Raw genomic sequence first — 15703 nt, 5'->3', positions numbered from 1 at the left:
CTACTGCCTGTAAGGAGTTCGTAACCATGTGGGTTTTCTCTGGGTGTTCCAGTTCCCTCCCACAGTCCAAAGATGTACTGATTGGTAGGCTGGTCATTCTAAATTGTCCTGTGATTAGACTAGGGTTAAATCGGGTGTTGCCGGGCAGCATAGCATGAAATACCAGCAGGGCCCATTCTGTGCTGTATCTCAAATTAAAACAACAAATATAATCTTTTTTAAAAAAGATAATTGACAGATGCAGAATGAACTGACATACTGCAATCGGTTAATATTTAGGAAACCTGAGAACGGGGACATCACAATATGTCAGCAACAAATCATCTTGTACTTAATTATGTTTTACACTGATTAAAAATAATGTAACAATAAATATCTTGCTGCAAATTAAATGGAGATATCATTTTGAATGGGAAGTACCCACAATACCAACTGCTCCCCTCTCACAATACATTCTGGCATCAAAGAACCAAAGTCAATTTTCAGAATAACACATCAGAGTATCAGCACACTTTTTTTTTAAACTGAAGGGTGGACAGAAGAAGGAACCACAACCTCACATCAAAGTGGGTGATGCAAATGAATGCAGGAACACAAATATACAGTACATAAGTTAGAGCAAAGTGTACACAAGAGTGCTGTTAGTTTCTCCCTCCATAGTCAAGGAAGCTGAGGCCAAATCTACTCTTACACCATCATCATGCTGAAACTGGATGATGATACGAAACCTACCACCCACCAAATCTAGATACTCCCCTAAACCCACCCCAGGGTAGAAGCCCTGCACCAGGAAATAAAATGTGGGACAAGCTATTCAATATGCAACAACGTGCAAATGCTGCTGCCTCAGAAGTTGATGCAGTAAACAGTTAAAAACAAATTTCCGGGTCATGCAGTACGTTTTAAAATGCCCAAATTGCAATTTTGCATATAACCACTGCAACCACATGAAAACTATAAAAAGGAATAACACTGTATTTTAAAATCTCCTGCTGACTTTTATATGCAACAAACCAAACTGCAACCTTTCTCCTTCAAGGATACAAGTCAACACAGAACAACTTGCCTTTCAGCACAGTCACATTTCTTCTACCATGCAGGACACAGCAAGGTCTCTTTGTAGTCACATCTCATTGCACAAAATGCCTAACCCACATAGTGCTGTGACCCTGAGAACTGTGGGTGCATCCTTCCAACTACATTTGTAAATACAAACATTTTTAAAACACTAATTCTGTAGCTTTCTTCCACATAACAATATACAGTAACAACCATTTTGCAAAACTGGATTTGGGTGGTGTCTTGAAGGGTTGGGGAACCCCAGGGATGGAGAGGGGAATTTTCAAACAACTGATGAATTTACAGCTGCTTCCTCACATTTTAAATTGCATCATGGTTCAAGTCCAACACTTATCCAATTTTGCTTTCAAACCCTGTTGCAATTTCTGGACAACATCCAAGCAAAAAACATGCCAACTCTAACAAACAACCTATGTTTGCAGTTTTACCAAGAACAAGGACTGTTCCTCTGATCTTTCTTCTCTTGATGTTCAAGCTCAAAATAAGCTGCCTCCAAGCTCTTTCTCTGCCGAATATAACTGTATTCAGAGCAAGACCAGTTCCTATAACTCCTGCCCATTCCTTTTCAGGGCTCCAGTACTTTACATTTCTTAATTCTTCTTATTGTTCCTCCATATTTCTTCCAGTTTTTGGTCTTTGAAGACAATTTTGAATTTGCCTAAACATTATTTTGTATTTAATGCAATTGTCTTCTAACTTCAAAATTTCTTGGTTTCAACAATGATTGATTGACTCACAAACCTAACTGCTGATACTGAATCATAAAGGAAGTAGATTGATCATGTTCCTCTAAACACGAAAAACAAAAGTCAGATAACTGGGATACTTACCGCATAAGCATAAACTAGTTGGGGGGGGGGGGCAAAATATGATTAAGTTACTCCTCAAGAATACTATGATGCTGAAAAAATTCAAAACCATATCCCAGTACTAGGTTCCTTGTACCAGGAACATCAAGAGTGTTCAATATTTTCAGCTAAATATCATCTAATACCCTTTTTAAAGTTTTCAAGAACAAAATTTCTGAATTTTTTAAAACTTCCTGTGCAGAACACGTTAACGATTCTAATACAACTGCAACAACAAAGGCTTCTTTGTGTTTTGTGACTTGTCTGGATCAACCAGGAAAGTGATTGAGAGATACTCAAGGCTAGACATCAGCTCACTTTAGCCTGTTAAGGAACTGCTTTTAGATACACTTATTACTCAACACATTCAAGAGTTTGTTTTTGTACTGGAACAGACTAAATGCAAGTCTGCAAAAGAAGAGGACTTTAATCTTCATGATAAATTTTAAATACCAGAAAATGCATTTGAAAAACAAAGGAAATGGGGGTGGAGGTATAGGGAATTGGCCATGCAGCTAAATAAATTCCTCCTTAAATCCAGACATAGACACATGGATGAATCATTATATGAGCTATTGCTTAACCAACTGCAGTACAAAATAAAATTGAAAGGCTGTTCAACACAGCCCACCATATTTCCATGTTTCCTCAATTGCCTTCAGGTCCCTGGGTTAGACAATTCAACTGATACATAACATTCTAAATTTGTTACCCATAGACACACACACTTGATAAAAGGCTGTAATGAATCAGGATGTAGGAGGGAGACTGAAAATCTGGCTGAATGTTGCCATGACAACAACCTCTCATTCAATCGTCAGCAAAATCCAAGACATGATTAACAAATGCAGAAGGAAAAAGTTGGAGGTCCCCAGGAGCCAATCATCATTAGTGGATTGGCGGTGCAGAGGGTCAGTAGTTTTAAATTCCTTGGTGTTAACATAATCAGAGGATCTGTCCTAGAACCAGCATCACAAAGAAAAGACAACACCGCCTTTACTTTCTTAGAAGTTTGGGGAGATTTGGCATGTCACCGGAAACTTTGACAAACTTCTATGGGTGCACAGTGAAGAGTAAAATAACTGGCTGCATTACAGTCTGGTATGGAAACACCAATGCCCAGAAATGGAAAAGGCTACAGAAAATGGTGACTGCAACCCAGTCCATCACAGGTAAAGCCCTACCCACCGTTGAGTGCATTTACATGGAGCGCTGCCACAAGAAAGCAGCATTCATCATCCACCCAGGTCATGTTTAATTCTTACTCCTACTTCCATCAGGCATTTGGTACAGGGGCCTCACATCTCAGTAACAGTTACTACCCTACAACCATCAGGCTCCTGAACCAGATTCACTCACCACAGCTCTGAACTGATTCCACAACTGTGCCTCACTTTCAAGAAGCTTTTACGACTCATAATCTCAGTATTATTTTTGCAGGCAGTTTGTCTTCTTTTGCACATTGGTTGTTTGTCAGTCTTTGATTATATATGGATTTTCAAAGATTCTAATGTACTTCTTTATTTTTCCTACAAATGCTTGCCAAAAAAAAATCTCAAGGTAGTAGAATATAGTTGCCTATATGCACTTCGATAATAAATTTACTTTGAATTTTGATTTAACTTTCCTCATTAGAGTTCATGTCCACTTTAGGGGACAGAAACTGGAACTGCCAGAATAAGTGCTTCAACAACTCCCTACACAAAAGAAAATCTGGAGACTTTACTGAACATGCAAAGGAACCGAAAATAAAAAGCATTCCCCAAAATGTCTCACTTCCACACTGTTGTTGAGTCATTTAAGACTTTGGGAACAGAAAATGTACAACCTGATGATTTATTTCACTTACTCTTTTAGTAAACTGTACTTCCCATTAGCTGGTTGTTCACTCTCCTTCAACAGGAGACTAAATTCAGTTTATAGGCAACTCCTGCATTACACAGGGCTGTGTTCCCCGGAAATGATCCATATTCTGATTTTCTATATCACGATGCTGTTACATCTGTGATTTGTGAATTCTATTACCCAAACTGCTGTGACAAGGGGGTTGACTGGATAAACCAATAATACAAGCTGGTTAAGCCAAAATGCTCCATGTTGAGGGCATCTTTTTCCACTTTAACAGTAGGGTTATGCCCAAATACCTGACTTGTAACTGTTCTACTTTGCTCCACCAGCCTCACCCAGTCTCTCAGAACACAGATTCTGGGACAATTATGGCCAAATTCGTCAATCTGATAAACCTCCCTTAAATCCAAATCAGTTTCTTCTCTTTTAATCACAGTTTAATTTGCTGATTTGCCCTGTGTATTAATCTAAATTTCAAATAATTTCTTATGTGGTACACTCTCAAACGAGTATTAAAAATACACCTGATCCATTAAAAATTTACAACTACCCTATTAGTCACCTCTTCACACCTTTGCAGTACTCTTTCTCTGAATCAGCACTTGCTTCTAGTTACACCGCACAGGACAGGAAAGTAGACTCAATCAATTAACTGCTATTAACTGATGACAAATCCAATTAATCTCATAGAACTTAACATCAAGAAAATAACTTTAAAAAAGCAACTGTCAAATTGTAAAATGTAAAGCTAATTTTCAACAAGTGTGCATGTGGGATGTCAGAATGAGAATTAACTTTCACCACAGGACTTAAACTTCTGACTGAAAAAGGAAAACAATCTTATGCCATATATGCAACTTTCGCCATAATCACGCTTCACAGTATCCATTTTTTGATCTGAAACTGGAATAGTATTCCCAGAAGAATTCAGTAAGCTAAAAAGACAGCAAGAAAAATGTGATTACCAATGGCAGGCTAATTAACAAATCACTGGTAGTTCTTCAACATTCAAAACAACTGAATGGCCACAATGCAAGTTACCTTCATTTTCAGAAGCCGGACAGGTCACCTTGAAGACAAGATCGAAAGTCCTTTCTGGGCTCTCTCTGTTGAAAGATAAGGTTGATTTATCTGGTAAAACAGATTTGTTAAGCAATCACCAGAAATACTCCATCAATTATAAATATGAAAATTAATACATGACCAAATCTCAATGTAAGAAAAACTTTACATTCAAACCTCATTTGCAGCACCCCTTCCAATCACCAAACCCACTCTTTGTTTAACAAATTTGAATAATTCATTAACAAAATATGATGTTTCAATCACATTCATATAGGAAAACATATGCAAGGCAGACCAACATTTTTTAACCATCCAAAAACTTCCCTCAGAAAGGTGAAGGTGTTCTCCAGCTGCTGAAGTGGTGGTACACCTCCAGAGTTATTAGTTTGTGAACGGTCAGACTGATTTCAAAAATTGGCCCCCATTTATAATGGTCACACAGAGAAATACATTTTACATCTTAACAGCATCCAAGATGAAGAGGAAACTGAAGGTGGTATTCCATACATTGTCCAGATAACCCAGGTAAGGATCTGGGAAGTAAAGTGAAAGAAATCTTTGAAATCTCTCCTTTCAGTACATCCTTTCTAAAATAAGAGACCCAAAACTGCTCACAATACTCCAAGTGAGGTCTCACCAGTGCTTTATAAGGTCTCAACAATACATCCTTGCTTTTATATTCTAGTCCGCTTGAAGTAAATACTAATATTGCATTTGCCTTCCTCACCACAGACTCAACCTGCAAATTAAACTTTAGGGAATTCTGCACAAGGACTCCAAGTCCCTTTGCACCTCAGATTTTTTGTATTTTCTCTCCATTTAGAAAATAGTCAACCCTTTGACTATTCTACCAAAGTGCATGACCATATACTTTCAGACACTGTATTCCATCTGCCATTTCTTTGCCCATTCTCATAAATTAACAAAGTCCTTCTGTAGCCTCTCTACTTCCTCAAAACTATCTGCCCCTCCACCTATCTTCATATTGTCTTCAAACTTTGCAACAAAGCCACCAATTCCATCATCCAAGTCATTAAAACAAAATGTAAAAAGAATTGGTCCCAACACAGACCCCTGTGGAACAACACTAGTCACTGGCAGCTAGTCAGAAAAGACTCAATTTATTCACAATCTTTGGCTCCTGCCAATCAGCCACTGCTCTATCCTTGCTAGAATCTTCCCTGTAATACCAAGGGCTCATAGATTATTAAGCAGCCCCATTGATTGGCCCTATCTCAAATAATAACAAGGCAGCCTACGGAGAAGTCATCATGCTGACACAGTGGTGTCAAGAAAACAATCTCTCCCCCAATGTTGCATAGACAAAGGAGCTGGTTGTGGACTACAGGAGGAATGGAGACAGGCTAATCCCTATTGACATTAATGGATCTGGGCTTGAGAGGGTGAACAGCTTTAAGTTCCTCAGCATACACATCACCGAGGATCTCATGTGGTCTGTACATACCGACTGTGTGGAGAAAAGGGCACAAGAGTGCCTCTTTCACCCCAGACGGTTGAAGGTGTTTGGCATGAGTCCCCAAATCCTGACTTTCTACAAAGGCACAATTAGGAGCATCCTGACTGGCAGTTATCTCTGCCTGATATGGGAACAGTACTTCCCTCAATTGCAGGGCTCTGCAGAGAAAGGTGCAGACAGCCCAGAGCATCTGTCGATGTGAATTTCCCACTATTCAGGACATTTACAGAGACAGGTACATAAAAAGGGCCCAAAAGATCATTGGGGACCCGAGTCAACCCAACCACAGACTGTTCCAGCTGCTACCATCTGGGAAACAGTACCGCAGCATTAAAGCCAGGACCAACAGGAAGAAGACAGCTTCTTCCACCAGGCCTTCAGACTGATTAATTCACACTGATAGAATTGTATTTCTGTGCTATATTGACTGTCCTGTTGTACATATTATTCATTACAAATTACAGAGAAGTAATGTAAAGATTTTTACTCATGTATGGGAAGGATGTAAGAAATAAAATCAATTCAGTTTATACCAAAGGCCTTCTGAAAATCTAAGTACACAATATCAACCAGTCCTCCTTTGTCTATCCTGCCTGAAACTTCTTCAAAGAATTCCAACAGATTTGTCAGGCAAGACTTTACCTTAATGCCTCCAAGTACCTTGAGACGTCTTCCTTAATAATGAACTCCAACATCTTCCCAACCACTGAGGTCAGACTAACTGGCAGCTAGTCAGAAAAGGCTCCCTTTCTTCTGCCTCTCTCCCTTCTTGAAGAGTGGAGTGACATTTGCAATCTTCCAGTCTTCCAGAGCCATTCCAGAAGATCTTTACTAATGCCTCCACGATTTCTTCAGTCACCTCTTTCAGAACTCTGAGGTGTACACCATCCGGTCCTGATGACTCATCTAACTTCAGACCTTTCAGTTTCCCAAGAACTTCCTCTCTAGTGATGGTAACTTCACACACTTCATGCCCCGTCACCTGAAACTTCCACCATACTGCTAGTGTCTTCCACAGTGAAGACTGGTGCAAACTACTAATTCAGTTCATCCACTATTTCAATGTTCCCCATTACTACCTCTCCAGTATTGTTTTCCAGTGGTTCGATATCCACTCTGACCTTCTTTTACATTTTATGTATCTGAAGAAACATTTGGCATTCTCTTTAATATTATTGATTCCAAAAGGCTATTTGACTTAGATGGTGTCCACATTATCAGAGCTGCATTATTGAAGCAACAGCGGAAGTAGAGAAGTATTTCATAATGTCCTGCAAAATGCCTTGTAGAAAGACTTCAGAATCTCAGAGGCATGTCTATCAGAAAACTTTACTCAGCCTCTGGACTGCTCTTGTAGCTGCACTATCTATGTTTTTAGAACAGTTAGGCATTTGAACAATAAAGACCCCAGGATGTCCCTGGTAATGATGTTAATACTATTCAAGTCAGGGGAGGTGGCTATATTCTCTCCTATTGGATTGGATCTTAAAACTATTACTAATAATGAACACGGCCTGATAGGCTGTGGCATAATGATTAGTTCCCACACCAGCCCAAGCCTGTGAGTTAGCCATGGAGTTATAGTCTGCTTCAGACTTGTCATCAGATTTTCAATTGCAAATCAAAATATTCCAAAGCTCCTTGATATCACACAGTCAAACGTTGCCATGATTTGAAGGGTCATACTTGCTTCAATATTGGAATTCAGCTTTTTGCTACACACTTGTACCGAGGTTGCAGTAAAGGTAAACTCCAAACGGAACACGAGTATTCCACACATCGAGAAAGCAAGTATTGCTTAATGGAACAGTCACTGATCCCTTAAAGTGGGGAGAATAAATGTGTCCCCCCGGGTTACCACAGGGTTCCATTCCTATCAACTGTTCGTGACCCAAACAGTTTGTAAGTTGGAAATACAGTTATGAACAGAGTTCCCACGGCAGCTTGCAAATCCATCCTGCTGGTCTCGTTCATATGTAAAGGCTGTACGTCAGTAGAGTGTTCATAATGTATTTTGTATTTGTCTATGCAAGTAATTAATAAAAATATTGAAAAAGAAAGTAAAGTGTTCATAAAATGGGGAACACCTGTAATGGGATTGGACTGGGATTAGTGTAAATAGGTGTTTGATTGTTATGGACTTGGCGAGTCAAATGCCCTTTTCTCTGCTGTATGTGGCCTTTTCAATGGCCACCCAGCACCTAGATGACACTTCAGATTAAATTGGTGAGAAAGTAACTGACCAGAACTAATTCACTTAACACTTCTGGCTAAAGATTATTACAACCTTATCTCTTGTGTTTACATCCAGAATGTTAAGAACAGAAAATGCCTTTAAATACATTATTAGCCATCACCATTCATAAATAGCTGTGCCAGGATTCTGCAGATCTGATCTGTTGGCTATGGCTATGGGATCACCTAGCTGTATCAGCAGCATACTGCTTCTGGCGATTGGCACACCTGCCGTCAAAGGCTGGATCTTTTTTTATCTACTCGGTTGTTATCATCTTAAGCACCCAGCTGAATCATCCCTCCATAGATGCTGCCTGACTTGCTGAGTTCCTCCGGCACTTGGTGCATGTTGGGCCTACATCTGACATGCTCCTTTCCAATCCTCATTGAACCAAGTGCCCTTTAGCACCTCAAGAACCATAACGTGGTACAATTCCTACAGGCAGGGTTTCTCATTAGAACACAAGAATCAGAAGAAATGATATAGGTATATCATTCCCTCCTGGTTGTTCTACCATTCAATTAACTCAGCATCTCTCTCCTGCACCAACCTATTATTCCTTTAATATCTTAACTTTAAAGTGTCATTCAATCACAGACTTGAATATGCAACTGGACCTCCAAAATTATCTTGATTGAGTAGTAATTCAAAAAATTCACTAGTCACAGTGAAGAAATTTGTCTGTACCTTGATCCTGGGCAGATGACCTCATATTGTGAAACTGTGTGAGATCTTTGCTCCAGACAAGGCAAACATCATGTCTGCACCTGTCTTAGCAAGCTCCACATGAATCAATGAGATTATCACTTAATGTTCTAAACATTGGAGTACCTAGAGGCTCAGTCAGCCTCATCTCTGCTCATGATACAAGGAATCAGTCTGGTGAACCAAGTATGCACCACATTACTGATATGCAAAAAAAGTGTATGTGTTATGTTCAAATAAAGAGGCATGCAAGGAATAAGCTAACTGACCACTCAAACCTAACTTGGTATTCCATGGGAAGAAGTACAGTTGACATTTCAGGCTGAGACCCTTTGTCAGGACTAACCGAAAGAAGAGATAGTAAGAGATTTGAAAGTGGGAGGGGGAGGGGGAGATCCAAAATGATAGAAGACAGGAGGGGGTGGGGTGAAGCTAACAGCTGGAAAGTTGATTGGCAAAAGGGTTACACAGCTGGAGAAGGGAACGGATCATGGGATGGGAGGCCTAGGGAAAAAAAAGGGGGAGAGAGATGGAGAGCAGGCAAGGAGTGATTGTGAGAGGGACAGAGAGAGAAAAAAGAGAAAGAAAGAAAAAAAAGGGGAATAATAAATAAATAAGGCATGGGGTAAGAAGGGGAGGGGAGCATTAACGGAAGTTAGAGAGATCGATGCTCATGCCATCGGGTTGGAGGCTACCTAGACAGAATATAAAGTGTTGTTCCTCCAACCTGAGTGTGGCTTCATCTTGACAGTAGAGGCGGCCATGGGTAGACAATATCAGAATGGGAATGGGACGTGGAATTAAAATGTGTGACCACCGGGAGATCCTGCTTTCTCTGGCAGACAGAGCGTAGGTGTTCAGTGAAACGGTCTCCCAGTCAGCATCGGGTCTCACCAATATATAAAAGGCCACACCGGGAGCACTGGACACAATATACCACACCAGCCGACTCACAGGTGAAGTGTCGCCTCACCTGGAAGGACTGTCTGAGGCCCTGAATGATGGTGAGGGAGGAAGTGTAAGGGCACTTGTTCCGCTTATGAGGATAACTGCCAGGAGGGAGATCGGTGGAAAGGGATGGGGGTATCAAATGGACAAGGGAGTCGCGTAGGGAGCTATCCCTGAGGAAAGCAGAAAGGGGGAGGGAAGGGAAAGATGTGCTTGGTGGTGGGATCCCATTGGATGCGGCGGAAGTCACAGAGAATTATATGTTGGACCTGGAGGCTGGTGGGGTGGTAGGTGAGGACAAGGGGAACCCTATCCCTAGTGGGGTGGCGAGAAGATGGGGTGAGAGCAGATGTGCGTGAAATGGGAGAGATGCGTTTGAGAGCAGAGTTGATGGTGGAGAAAGGGAAGCCCCTTTCTTTAAAAAAGGAAGATAACTCCTTTGTCCTGGAATGAAAAGCCTCATCCTGAGAGCAGATGCGGCAGAGATGGAGGAATTGCGAGAAGACAGGGTAGTAAGAGGAATACTCCAGGTAGCTGTGACAGTCCGTAGGCTTATAGTAGCTATCAGTAGATAAGCCGTCTCCAGAGACAGAGACAGACAGATCAAGAAAGGGGAGGGAGGTGTCGGAAATGGACCAGGTAAATTTGAGGGCAGGGTGAAAGTTGGAGGCAAAGTTAATGAAGTCAACGAGCTCAGCATGCATGCAGGAAGCAGCACCAATGCAGTCGTCGATGTAGCAAAGGAAAAGCGGGGGACGGATACCCGTATCGGCTTGGAACATGCCTCCCTCCCGTCTTCTATCATTTCAGATCTCCCCCTCCCCCACCCACTTTCAAATCTCTTACTATCTCTTCCCACAGTTAGTCAGGACTTGGATTTAACTTTTGAGATTGTCCTTTTTTATTCTGGACTTTTATCTGTTGTTATTATCTTAAGCACTCAACTGAATCACTCTCAATCTTCTAAACTCAAAAGAAGGTCAAATGAATTAATACAATCTGTCCTCATTATAACCTTTAAATCTGCTGTTATTCTTGTGCATCTGCACTGCTCCATCTCCAAAGCAAAAATATCATTATTGAAACAATACTTCCACAAGTGTTCAGTTCTCCAGATGGGACTTGTGCAATTTGTATTTCTCCCGATTCTAATCCCTTCCAGAAATTGCCTACATCCTGCTAGAATTTTTAGAGTCATGATGAAGGGTTTTCACCCAAAACTATTTACTTCTCGCCATAGATGTTGTCTGACCTGTTGAGTTCCTCCAGCATTTTGTGTGTTTTACTTCAGATTTCCAGCCTCTGCAGAATCTCTTGAGTTCACAATTTTGGATCACAGTTTATAACTATACTTTTGTACATAAACATCAAAATCTGCCAATTCTTTTAATGTTACTAATGATTTACTCTGGGTAGCAGGGTGGAGATATGTCTCTACTAAAGGAAGTTCCCTTGGCTAGCCTGCGGTCACCCTTGGACAAAGTGTAACAGCTACCTACACACCCCCACCCCTGATCAGGATCACGGGAAACCATGGGAGCTAATGGTGTATGGTCGTATGAGCAGCTGGTGCACATCACAAGTCCTGGTTCTATAACCAGTGACACCAGGCAGACATCTCTGAGGTGTATTGATACTCTTTACCCATCTTGTAAAGACACTGCCCAGAAGGCAGCAATGACAAACCACTTCTGTAGGAAAAATTTGCTAAGAACATTCATGGTCATGGAAAGACCATGATCACCCCACGTTATAGGACATGGCACATAATGAACGAACAAGTATTCCACTGTTCAAGAACACTGCAATTTGTCTGCCTGATAAGTTTAAACTCACCCACACTGTAGGCTACTTTGTCACTTAATTCACTCAATCGGTCAATCTCCCTTCTTTAACTTCCAGCTTCCATCTGCATTACTTACAATGCCTCTGCAATCTTTAATAAACTTCTCTTAACATCTTCATCCAAAACTATGACAAACATTCAACTGCAATCCCTGGAGAACACTATTCATCACATCCTTGCAGATTTGTCATCTGTCCCATAGCTGGCCAGCAGAATCCAAATTCATTCAAATCACTGGTGTGTGTCACCTGTACCTGGACACTGTTATACGTTGAAAGATAATTGCTAACTTTTATGCTGCTTGTACCAGTTTCTGCAGTCAAAATCGTGTGACACGATGAGAGCCTACTGAATCAAACTTCTTTACACGAGTACCCACTAGAGCAAAGTCTTTTGCTCCCTATTAAAAGTTCCTTGCTCTTCTATTCTGAGTTTGTGCTGTCTGGCCTGCTACTACTGGAAACATACTGTCAATATCCACTCTGTTCAGGCCTTATACTATTCGGTAGCTTTAATGAGGGACTTTCCCCTCCCACCCACCAATCCTTCTAAACACTTCTCAGCTCCAGTGAGTACAGGGCCAGAGACATGAAATGCTTTTCATACATTAACCTTTCATCTCCAAGACAATTCTTGTAAACTTTCTCTAAACCCTCTCCAACACTAGCACATCCTTAGTTATAGAGCCCAAGCCTGCTCACAAAACTGCGGTCTGACCATTGTCATATAAAGCCTCAGTATTACATTCTTACTTTTAAATTCCAGTCTATTCAAAATGAATGCCAAGCAGAATTTACCTTTAGGGAGTCCTGCACGAGGACTCCCAAGTCCCATTGCACCTCTGATTTCTGAATTCTCTTCCCAATTAGAAAATAATCTAGTCTTTTCCACAAGAGTGCATGACCATACAATTTTCTGCACAGAATTCCATCTGCAACTTCTTTGCACATTCTTCCAACATGTCCATGTGCTCCAGCAGACACACTGCTTCTTCAACACTGCCTACACTGCTATCTTTGTATCATCTGCAAAGATGGCCACAAAGCCAGTGTCCTCCGGATCAATAGAATATAATGTGAAAATTAGCAGACCCAACACTAACCCCTGCAGGACACCTCTAGTCACTGGTAGTCAACCAGAAAAAATCCCCTTTATTCCCAGTCCTTGCCTTCTGCCAGTCAACTAATCTTCTACTTATGCTAGTAATTTTCCTGTGATACCACAGGCTCCTATCTTGTTTAGCAGACTTCTGCACGGCACCTTGTCAAAGGCCTTCGTAAAATCCAACAAGTCTCAATGGTGAGACCACGGTTGGTGAGAGCAGGGGAAATCAAGAAGCAAGGCAAACACCCAAAAAGGTGAGGAAAGAGGGAAGAACAAGCAATTGCAGAGTCTGACCAAGGCAGTTATGAAAATGGCATTAAGGGAAAGGATGCGCAAGGAAGGGCGGATCAGGACGATAGAAATTTCTGCTGAGATACCAAGAAAAATAGGGTAGACGCGCATGTGTACACATGTAAGCACTCTCTTAGTCTGTGCAGCGGAGCCATGTCCCCGATCGTATTTTGGCCGCTTTCCCGTTAGACCAAGACCTTGCTCTGTATAGTGCCCTGAAGAAGGGTGGACCATCACTGGTGTTCCCCTAATATTTTAAATCTTAAGACATAAATAGTGGCAATATGAAATATCTATCATCTGATCTTCCCTTTTTTGACTGCTGAGAGGGCCTGGGTTTTAAGTCTTGTTTCTAAAAAGTCACAAATGAATATGCCTCATTGCATGAGGAACCAGGCAGCAAGCAATGCGCCACTCATGCAAACCACAAAGAGATAACACTTAATTTTAGTTCAGAACTACCTTGAAATCCACAGAATTTTAAGACCACACAACAGAAGGATAGCTGAGTTTTTATTTATCTCCCCAACATAATAACTAGTGATCCTCTCTCGTGCTCTCAGCACAGAGTTCCACCACAGCCCAACAGGTTTCATTCCCCACACAGTTTAGGGAGGTGCCATACAGCCGCATCAAGGATGACAACAGCAGTACATTACCGGTACTTGCTTACTTTCAAGTGTACCGTTGGAACATCACTGAAATGCTACAGGAAAATATCCAATTCCATCACATCTTAGTCCCACAATCTGACAAAACTAGAGTTAGCTGATTGCCTTTGCATAACAGAGATCTGGATTTCTTAATACAATTTTAGCTTCATTATGAAATTCTTTCCATTCTAATATGTCACTTGATTTAATTAATTATCCTATTAGCACACAAACTGTTGACAATATTCATTGGACTTATTTACTTGTAACCAACCCGACTACTGAATGTACCCGGACAGAAAGGTCTCATTATCCTCTTGCTCCTATTGTTATTCTCAAACTGACGCTCGTAGTTTTCGAACACAATACATGATACATAAACTGGTGGAGACTTTTTTTAAAAAAACACTAGAAAGCGCAGAAGCCTTCGGCACATCCTGGTTCAACGTGAGAGGTTCAGCTTTTTAGTGTTGTCAGTCTAATTTGGCAAAGAGTGCAGGCCCGAAGCCTGCAGACTTCACCGGGATTGCAAACAAAACCCCGCTGCCTTTGCAACACAAGCAAATCGTCCCAGATAGGTTTCGGGAGCCCGACACTCCAGACCAAGTGCGGCTCCGTGTGCAGGAACCTCGCAGCCTCCTCCTCACCCCCGCCCCGAGTCCCATCTTCTCACTCACTTCAGTCTGCAGTCCATGGCTACGGCATCTCGGTGTGGCGTCCCCCACCTCCTGTCCGCCCGGTGTGTCTGCTGTCTGGGTGCCGGTGTGTATCTGGCCTGCGCGCTGCCGACTCCGTGGTTAGTGCTGCTCCCCCAGCCTCGCTGCCTCCGCTTCGCACACACAGTACAAACTAGGAAGTGGGGACTCACTGACACTGAGAGAGAATGCGAGTGTGTGTGTGAGAGAGAGAGAGGTGAGCGACGTCAGCGACTCAGAAACATCTGACTGCTTCCCACAACAGGAAATTTTCTCCAGGGACGACGGTGAGTGTGGGAAAGGGTGAGGGTGGCCACTCGCTGAGGTGAAGTGAAAGAGTAACTGAGTGAGAACGCGATCATGGGACAGTGCAGGTAAGTGGAGGAGGTTGGCCTGAAGCCAGAGACTCTGAAATGTGTTCTTTGGACCAAGTCTGAAGAGTCATCGACTCTCAAGTATTGACGCTGTTCTGCTTTCAATGGGTGAGGGTGGGGTGGTGTGAAATGGCAGTAAATAAGAAGAGAGTGGGGTGCAGGTGCAAATGGAGAAGGTGAAGAGGGTATTGTATATTTATGTGGAGCTCCACTGATGTCAGAATAAGTTCTTTGTTTCAATCAAGTCCCAATTAGCCCATTCTTATTTATGAGCAGAATGACCAAAGCCCTTGTCAACATATCATGAAGGAACACTTACTCTCCAATAACCCTGTCATAGTTGCCCTGTCTCCCATTCCCAGAACCACATGGTTCCAGACCTCATGAACCAAAGAGCTGAATGGAAGGGATGAGCAGAAAGTACATGAATATAGCTTTGGGAGTGACTGTGACTACAAGGTGTCCTGGTAAAACAAGTCTGGGTATCAAGGGTCTTGTGCTGCTAACAAAACATGATGGCTGTCATTCCAGTC

The 15703-nt window shown here is 41.8% G+C and overlaps 1 protein-coding gene across 2 annotated transcripts in view; it reads right to left on the bottom strand.

Moving 5' to 3' along the window:
* dennd1b (DENN/MADD domain containing 1B) overlaps positions 1 to 15116 on the bottom strand; it is a 328593-nt gene extending 313477 nt beyond the window's left edge. For both annotated transcript variants that reach the window (XM_073063504.1, XM_073063505.1), the window contains exons 1-2: positions 14779 to 15116; positions 4818 to 4882 (exon numbers count right to left, since the gene is read on the bottom strand). In XM_073063504.1, coding sequence (XP_072919605.1) covers positions 4818 to 4882; positions 14779 to 14795 — 82 coding nt within the window. In that variant the 5' untranslated portion in view covers positions 14796 to 15116. The remainder of the gene's footprint in view (positions 1 to 4817; positions 4883 to 14778) is intronic.
* Between the last annotated feature and the right edge of the window lie 587 nt (positions 15117 to 15703).

Source organism: Hemitrygon akajei, chromosome 12 (assembly GCF_048418815.1).
Source record: "Hemitrygon akajei chromosome 12, sHemAka1.3, whole genome shotgun sequence".
In the NCBI taxonomy this organism is placed as follows: Eukaryota; Metazoa; Chordata; class Chondrichthyes; order Myliobatiformes; family Dasyatidae; genus Hemitrygon; species Hemitrygon akajei.
This window is presented reverse-complemented; position numbering and strand designations above follow the sequence as displayed.